The sequence below is a fragment of the Trichosporon asahii genome, assembly GCF_000293215.1.
Source record: "Trichosporon asahii var. asahii CBS 2479 unplaced genomic scaffold scaffold00056, whole genome shotgun sequence".
In the NCBI taxonomy this organism is placed as follows: Eukaryota; Fungi; Basidiomycota; class Tremellomycetes; order Trichosporonales; family Trichosporonaceae; genus Trichosporon; species Trichosporon asahii.
Window position 1 is genome coordinate 142,417 of NW_014040868.1, and position 8,559 is coordinate 150,975.

At 59.8% G+C, this 8,559-nt stretch overlaps 3 protein-coding genes across 3 annotated transcripts; 2 read left to right on the forward strand and 1 right to left on the reverse strand.

The window, feature by feature from the left end:
* Window positions 1–2,551: 2,551 nt before the first annotated feature.
* On the reverse strand, window positions 2,552–4,717 carry A1Q1_03359 (phosphoglucomutase; the record flags this gene model as incomplete). Its single annotated transcript, XM_014323191.1, has 6 exons — window positions 2,552–3,072; window positions 3,141–3,224; window positions 3,281–3,845; window positions 3,886–4,296; window positions 4,338–4,407; window positions 4,458–4,717. 6 exons carry the CDS (start codon window positions 4,715–4,717, stop codon window positions 2,552–2,554), a joined length of 1,911 nt encoding a protein of 636 aa, XP_014178666.1.
* Window positions 4,718–5,022: 305 nt separating this feature from the next.
* Window positions 5,023–7,491, forward strand: A1Q1_03360 (phosphoribosylformylglycinamidine cyclo-ligase; the record flags this gene model as incomplete). Its single annotated transcript, XM_014323192.1, has 2 exons — window positions 5,023–5,332; window positions 5,378–7,491. The coding sequence occupies 2 exons, from the start codon at window positions 5,023–5,025 to the stop codon at window positions 7,489–7,491; spliced, it is 2,424 nt and encodes an 807-aa protein (XP_014178667.1).
* Window positions 7,492–8,094: 603 nt separating this feature from the next.
* On the forward strand, window positions 8,095–8,559 carry A1Q1_03361 (uncharacterized protein; the record flags this gene model as incomplete). The annotated part of the gene is made up of 1 exon (XM_014323193.1): window positions 8,095–8,559. One exon carries the CDS (start codon window positions 8,095–8,097, stop codon window positions 8,557–8,559), a length of 465 nt encoding a protein of 154 aa, XP_014178668.1.

Sequence of the window (8,559 nt, forward strand, 5' to 3'; positions counted from 1 at the left end):
ACTCGACCAACAAACGCCACATGCACATGGAAGAGACGTGCGACATCCTCGCTCCAACTGACAGCATCGTTACTCAACAGGTACAGCACCTCATGGAGCCGTGACTTCTGCTGGAGCAAGGATCCAGGCCCAGTTAAGCATTAAGCACGCCTGCGTGCGTCGCTTTTTGCAGAGCTGACGCGGCGTGACAAGGTTTGCCCCCAGGAAATCCTCTTCTGAGGCAGTCTTGGACAAGTCCGACGGAGTGTCACCCCGGAGATCGAGGGCGACCGGAAAGCTCACGAGGGAGGAGGAATGCCGTGAGCTTGCTACTTTGCTACCCTCACGCGAACATCAACTTGAGGGTGAAGGCAGGCGAACCAGCACTGTGTCCCCAATGCCTCATTGGCAGATTCGTTCTGGGGATCACGAAAGCTTGCAATTAACTCGGGGCCGCAGCGAGTCACCGCGAGGCGTTGGGCTCTTTGAGAGCAGCAAGGGCAACTCTATCGCGACTGCGCTGCTGTTGGCGTTCACATTTGCTGGGACTGGACTCGGCGCGAGTCACCTCACCGACTGTGAGGGCTGCGAAGCTTTCCTCTGAATTGGCAGTATGGCTTTATGCTCTACTCCGGCGCTCACTCACTGTCACCATTTTGCGTGGCTCGTGGCTCGGTGACAATACACCAAACTCTGTACATCTTCATGCCTCGACAAGGGCATGGACATTCCATAGCCAACTCCGAGCTCGCCCATGTCGGGATCGTGCTGATTCCCACTGACTTGCCAGATGCTGGTCTGGAATCTGACAGAGCGTAGAGGAAGGCCTGTCGCCAAGCTCTGAGGGTCATCCCCGCGATGCCGCGATGCTGTAAGGCGGGCCGGCGGCATCGGGCTTGCCCGCCGTGGTCTGGGCCATTGCCCAACCTCAATCTCAAGTTCTCTCCCATACATCTGCAGTGGTTTGGAGGCTTGGCCGGGATTGCGAGATGTGGTATTGGCCGACGTGACCAGCCCAGAAATCACACACGCCCAGAAGAAAGGTATGGATGGCCAAGCATATAACGTACGTTCTAGACTCGGTGGATGGCCACAATTCAATTCTCGTCATGGTCTTATGCTTGTTCGTCCCGAGGATTGATCTCTAGCCGGGTCCGTACTCGGGTCATGGCCGGGTACTACATTACTCTGCTTTAGTCTATCGCGACATGGCGCAGCCGGTAGCGAGCAGAGCCACTGTGGATATCCCAACTCCGTCGTGTTTGGTTTCTGGCGTGGATTTCGCTGGTCGGCCACACGGCCAGGAATAGCCACTGTGGACGTCATACTCGCAAGGTGTGGGCGGAAGTGGCTTGTCATTTCTATTCCTCTCTCTCTGCAGTGCAGGTGTGCACTAGGTAGTGTCACTCGTTGCGCCTCGTACATGACATGAGACGATGAGACGATCTCTCAGACTCACACTATGAGAGGCAACCACAGACGAACAGACGCTCTCTGGTCATGAAACGAGGTTCGTGAAACTCTCCCCCTTCGTGTCCGCCCTTATCTCGTCCAGCAGGACAGTTCGACTGTAACTGCGAGATAGAGCTCTGCTGCGAATCTATTTCGTAAAGAGATTTGTACCGGATACACCACGCTGTCGTAAGAACGGCCATCGGACGGTATAGTTGGCTGCGCGTACCTCTCACCCTCTCGGCCCCTCGGTCCGTCCTCGATCCAAAGCAGCTCACAGCATTGCACTCCTCATGGAATCCTCTCGTTCCTGTCAGTACGGTCTCGCTTCCTCATCGACCGCGATCTCGCCTCAACTGAAAGCCAGAGTGCCGGAGAGTTAGAGAACCGGACAGCCAGTGGCGATCGGCCCAGTGCATATCTCGGTCTCCTCCGTTGAATGCGATGAATGCTGAATACACCAGTCACGCTACCATGATTGCAACTTTAGCTCCAACAATTCACCAGAGCATAAAACAATTAGACCTTCTTCTTGCTCTTTGCGTACCTTTCATCAGTTGATCTGAATAGGACAATATAAGGCGGCCAGGAGGAATGTCTCCAGCTGGGTCATCTGGTTGCTTTGAATACTGACCATTTCTTTGCCCCATGCTGGCTGGACGATCCATATCACGGCTGTATCCGGCAGAGCTGGCAGAGAGCTGGACGGCTCACAGACACTGACGGCTGACGGTTTCGTGTCTGGTGCATATGGCATTCCTCCCAGTCCGCGGCATTTCACAATCGAAAAGTAGGTTCGGACCCAACTCCCCACCTCTCTCTGATCGATCACTCGCGGTCTAGAGCACCGCTGATCGCCGGACCCACTCTCTTAAGCATGCGCTTTTGTGCTAGGTCTGCTCACTCTGCTGCCTACTGACCGAGGGGTGGGTTCGTTTCTCCCCGCCGGTTTCTCTAACCCCAAAGTACAGACGCTACCGTAAGGCAGGCACACACGACACGGTGAGTTCGTACAAATGCATCCGCGGACGCGGACTCTTCATGCTATTACTATTTCATCATTATGAGGGGGAGGGAGATGGGACTGTTGCGTTTTATGAGGGACAAGCCAGAGGTACGTTTAGGTGATGACCGAGGGCTTCTCGCGCTTGGTGTACTCCTTGAGCTTGGAGAGGTCGAGGGCGACCTCGATGAGGGGCTTGAGGCCGACCTGGGCGTCCTCGGCAAACTCGTCCGCGTTCTTGGAGTACTTCTCGACATAGAGGCGGACGGTGGCGCCCGACGAGCCAGTGCCCGACAGACGGAAGATAATGCGCGAGCCGTCGGTGAACTTGATGTACAGGCCCTGCTTGGTCGAGACGGAGCCGTCGATCGGGTCCGTGTACGCAAAGTCGGCGGCGGACTCGACCGTGAACGACGTGTCCGAGCTCGTCGCCTTGAGCGTCTTGCCGACAAAGTCGGGCGAGTCGAACAGCTCGCGCAGGTGCGCCATCATCGCCTCAGCACCCTCCGACTCGACCTCCTCGTAGTCGTAGCGAGAGAAGAAGCTGCGGCCGTACTTCTTGTAGTGCGCGAGCAGGATGTCGTTGATCGTCGTGCCGGGCTTCTCCTCGGAAGCCTTGGCGAGGATCGAGAGCCAAGCTGGGCGTCAGTTGATGTGTGGCCAATTGTAAACTCACCAATAACGGCCCAGACACCGTCCTTCTCACGGATGTGGTCCGAACCAGTACCGAATGACTCCTCACCACAGATCGAGAGGCGACCGGCGTCCATGAGGTTACCAAAGAACTTCCCTGTACTCGTTAGCTTCCAGATCCAGGCCGTAGTTGCGCCCTTCTGCGCCACTCACATCCGGTGGGAACCTCGAAGCACTCGACGCCCTGGGCCTTCGCAACAAGGTCGATAGCGCCCGAGGTAGGCATGGAACGGGCGAGACCCTTGACACCGTTCTTGAAGTAGGGGATGGCCTTCTCGGCCCAGTCGGCAATGATGGCGACCGAGTCCGAGGGGGTGACGAAGGCACCCTTGCCGTAGATCATGTTGCGGTCACCGTCACCGTCCGAGGCGGCACCGAAGAGAATGTTGTTCTTCTCAACGGCCTCAACGAGGGTGTGGGCGTAGGTGAGGTTGGGGTCGGGGTGGAGACCACCAAAGTCGGGGAGGGGAGTGCAGTTCTGCACGGAGGACTCGGGGAGGCCGAGCTCCTTGACGAAGATGGCCTTGCCGTAGGGGCCAGTGACACCGTTCAGGGCATCGAAGAGGACAGAGGGCTTGGGGTTGCTCTCGTGGAGGTACTTCTTGATCATGTCAAAGTCGAAGATCTCCTTGAGGAGGTTGACGTAGTTCTCGACAGAGTCGACGATGGTGACCTTGAGAGGGCCGTGGGTGTACTCGCCGAGCTTGGAGAGGTCAAGCTGAGAAGGAGTTAGCTCATCCAGGCAGCTGTTCACTCACGTTAGGGAGCTCAACCTGCTTGTAGCTCGAGATGTCCTCAGTGATCTTGTAGATCTTGTTGGTGACCTCCTCGGGGGCGGGTCCACCGTTCGAGATGTTGAACTTGATACCGAAGTCGTTGTCGGGGCCACCGGGGTTGTGCGAAGCAGTCAGGAGGATACCGCCGTCAGCCTTGGAGCTGCGGATGAGGGCGGAAACGGCGGGGGTGGAAAGGATGCCGTTCTGTCCGACGATGACATGCTTGACGCCGTTGCCGGCGGCAAGGCGCAGAATGATCTGCACGACCTCAGGGGAGTAGTAGCGGCCGTCACCGCCGACGACGAGGGTCGAGCCCTCGCTGCCACCGGGCATGGCGGTCAGCGTAGCCTGAACGAAGTTCTCGGTGTAGTTGGGCTGCTGGAAAACCTTGACCTGTGCCGTGTCAGTAGACGTTCCAGAAGACAGTCACTCACCTTCTTGCGAAGACCCGAGGTGCCGGGCTTCTGGCCCTGGAAGGGGGTGGTCTTGACCTCGACAACAGACCTGCGGGATGTCAGCACTGCGTAGGAGGAGTTAGCCGTGGGTCAGCTCACATAGCTTCAACCGGATCGATGGAGAGAGCAATTGAGAGGAGGGGGGGATGGGAGAGAAGGAAAGGAAGGGGGATGGGGGTGTGGTTAAATGCAGCAGCGTGTGATGATGACAGGGCCAGGCAGGCAGGGGTGTGGTGGACATGGACTGCCCAGCGTGTCTGCTGCGAGAACGGACGCGCTCGATTCGGCCCGACGAGCGAGGGGGGGTGCGTGCCTGGATGACGATGATTGCCCCAAGTGGTCCCATGCGGAGAGGGCATGCCGCGCACTACTGCGGCACTGCGATCGCCCCCTCTGCCCTGCATGCTCCTGCCCTCCACTTTGCCCGAGGCTAATCAAGCTGGGTAAACCGACCATTGGGCGGCATTCTAATCCGCTCGTCCCCAGTCCTAATCAATTCAGCCCAGCACGTGGGCACCATCCACGGCGATATAGCGTGTGGCACTCGGAACTTAAGGTACAGATAACATGACTCGTAACCGGATTTTTTGGATTTCGGTCTTCAACCAGCCCAAGAGGAAGCCTCGAGCCTCCAAGCTTACCCAGCTACCACCCCCAACCAAACATGGCTGAGCCCACCACCTTCCCGGCCCCCAAGTCCGACCTCACCGTCCTCCTTCTTGGTTCTGGCGGCCGTGAGCATGCTCTCGCTTTCAAGCTTGCTCAGTCCCCCCGTGTGAAGCGGGTTCTCATTGCTCCGGGCAACGGAGGCACCTCCAAGCTCGGAGGCAAGATTGAGAACGTCAACGCTCCCTGGGGCGGAAAGGACGGTTACGAGGGTGTCGTCAAGTTTGCTCAGGACAACAAGGTCGACCTCGTTGTCCCCGGTCCCGAGCAGCCGCTCGTCGACGGCGCCGAGCGCGAGTTCCGCAAGGGTGAGTTACCGACTCGATTTTCACCGGCCAGTGGCTGACCTCCAGTCGGCATCCCCGTCTTCGGTCCTTCCCCGGCTGCCGCCATGCTCGAGGGATCCAAGGCGCTCTCCAAGGAGTTCATGCAGCGCCACAACATCCCCACGGCGCAGTTCCGCAACTTCAACGCCTCGCAGTACGACGACGCCGTTGCGTACATCAAGTCGAACCCCTTCTCGTCTGGCCGTTGCGTCATCAAGGCCTCTGGTCTTGCTGCCGGCAAGGGTGTCCTGATCCCGACCAACAACGAGGAGGCTCTCGCTGCCCTCAAGTCGGTCATGGTCGACAAGGAGTTCGGCTCGGCCGGTGACGAGGTCGTTATTGAGGAGTACCTTGAGGGCCCCGAGATTTCGGTCCTCGCCTTCTCCGACGGATACACTGTCGTTCCGATGCCCGCCGCTCAGGACCACAAGCGTATTGGCGAGGGCGACACTGGCCTCAACACTGGTGGCATGGGTGCTTACGCCCCTGCCCCCGCCGCCACCGCCGAGGTCATGGAGCGCGTTCTCAAGGAGTCGCTCGAGCCGACTATCCGCGGCATGCGCCAGGACGGCTACCCCTTCGTCGGCATGCTCTTCACCGGCTTCATGCTTACTGCCGATGGTCCCAAGGTCCTCGAGTACAACGTCCGCTTTGGTGACCCTGAGACTCAGGCCCTCATGCTCCTCCTCGACGACGAGACCGACCTCGCCGAGGTCATGCTCGCGTGCACCCAGGGCCGCCTCGACTCTGTCAAGCTCGGCTACCGCGACGGCTACGCCGTTTCCGTCGTCTGCGCGTCCAAGGGCTACCCCGGCTCGTACCCCAAGGGTGACGTCATGACGTTCGGCGAGACGCCCAACGGTGTCGAGGTCTTCCACGCTGGTACCGCTGAGAAGGACGGCCAGATTGTCACTGCCGGTGGCCGTGTCGTCGCTGTCGCCGCCTTTGCCCCTACTCTCCGTGGCGCCGTCGACCTCGCCTACGCTGGTGTCGAGAAGGTCAACTTCGAGGGCAAGACCATCCGTCGCGACATTGCTTACCGCGCCCTCCGTGCCGACGGTGTCCAGTCGTCGGCCAAGCCCGCCGAGGGCCTCACCTACGCCGCGGCCGGTGTCGATGTTGACGCCGGTAACGCGCTCGTTGACGCCATCAAGCCTGTCGTCAAGGCCACCCGTCGCCCGGGTGCCAACGGTGAGATCGGTGGCTTCGGTGGTGCGTTCGACCTCAAGTCGGCTGGCTTCCGCGACCCCGTTCTCGTTTCCGGAACCGACGGTGTCGGAACCAAGCTCCGCGTTGCCCTCAACCACGGCAAGCACAACACTGTCGGCATCGACCTCGTCGCCATGAGCGTCAACGACCTGATCGTCCAAGGTGCCGAGCCGCTGTACTTCCTCGACTACTATGCGTGCTCTAAGCTCGACGTCCCCGTCGCCGCCGACGTCATCACCGGTATTGCGCAGGGCTGTCTCGAGGCCGGCTGTGCCCTCATCGGTGGCGAGACCGCCGAGATGCCGGGCATGTACCACGGCGACGACTACGACCTTGCCGGTTTCGCCGTCGGAGCCGTTGAGCGCGACCAGATGCTCCCCACGAAGGACATGGGTGCCGGCGACGTTCTGATCGGTCTCCCCTCCTCGGGCGCGCACTCGAACGGCTTCTCGCTCATCCGCAAGATCTGCTCCCTCTCCGGCCTCGACCTCAAGAGCCCCGCTCCGTGGGACGAGACGCAGTCTGTCGGCGACGCCCTCCTGACCCCGACAAGGCTGTACATCAAGCAGCTCCTCCCCGGCATCCGCACCGGCCTCTTCAAGGGCATGTCGCACATCACCGGCGGCGGTTTCACGGAGAACATCCCCCGTGTCTTTGTCGAGCAGCCCGACCTCGGCGTCACCATCGACCTCAAGACCTGGGAGCTCCCCGCCATGTGGCGCTGGCTCATGAAGACGGGCAACGTCGCCCCCGCCGAGATGGCGCGCACCTTCAACTGCGGTGTGGGCATGGTCATCATCGTCGGTGCCGACAAGGCCGACGCCGCCCTCAAGTCGCTCCACGAGAACGGCGAGCCCAAGGCCTTCGTCATGGGCAAGGTCGTCAGCAAGCCCGGCGTCCAGTACGAGGGCATGGAGACTTGGTCCCAGTAAGCGCCCATGCGAGCGTCGGCGAGCACGCGAGCACGCGCTGCGAGGTGTGTGCGCGAGCGCAGCTGTGCGTCGGGCCCGCGCGCATCACGGCACAGCGGAGGAGAGGAGGAAGAACACATCCCGCATTTCAAGGCATAGCATCGGAAAACGTAACGACGTAGTAAAAGTAAGAAAAGGGGATTTCCAGCAGCCACATCACGGTTGTGGATCCCCATTGGCACTGTCACCGGATAGTGCTGTGTAAGGCCCCCTCGCTCGGCCACAAGCCCGGCCATGCCCAGTGAGGGGTGGGGTGGGAGTGGGAGGAGGGAGGGGCATAGGTTTTTGGTTAGATCATCATTTTCGCGTGTTAGATTTGTTTATGGTTAAAAATGATCATTTAGACTCGGACATTGTGTTGCAGGCGGTGTTGCAGGCTGTGTTGCAGGCTGGAGACACTCTTCAATTACCGATCCCACTAAATGTGTGGTCCGGGCAAGAGTTGGAGTGTGCAGAGGCACGCCTGGTTGGTCATTTGGAGAGGCGGTCATGTGAGTGGGGAAACAAGGTTATCACCGGCTTCGTGCGACGACGGTTTAGCCGTGTCCTCTATGCTCGTCCAGTATGTGGGGCTCGGAGCACATACGGCCGGTGTATGCCGTATGCCGTCTGTCGTACGCGCACGCCGCCGACGCAGACGTGCGTAGCCAACTCCGTGAGTTCCGCGGGGGTACCGCATCCCCGGATCGAGTCGTACGCGATCGTACGCCTGGCGAGCTGATCGTCGCTCGGACAAGGCTGATCCCAACAATCCCAGCTATGTCAACGCCGATCGTACCTTCAGGAGCAGGCAGAATAGACAGAGCAGGGGATCTCGCTAGGACCGGACTTGGTCTCGGAGACCAGGTTATCGGAGCACCTGAGCCCTCCCACGACCCCGGCTTGAGCTTCTCTCGAGCCCTACTCGAGCCCGACTTGGGACTTGGCACAGAGTTTCAGCATAGGTTCTGCCCGCTTGTGGTGCCCGAGATACAGAAGGTGCCCGAAGAAGTGTGCGTGACGCCTCGCTTGTCAGCTGGTCCGGAGTGA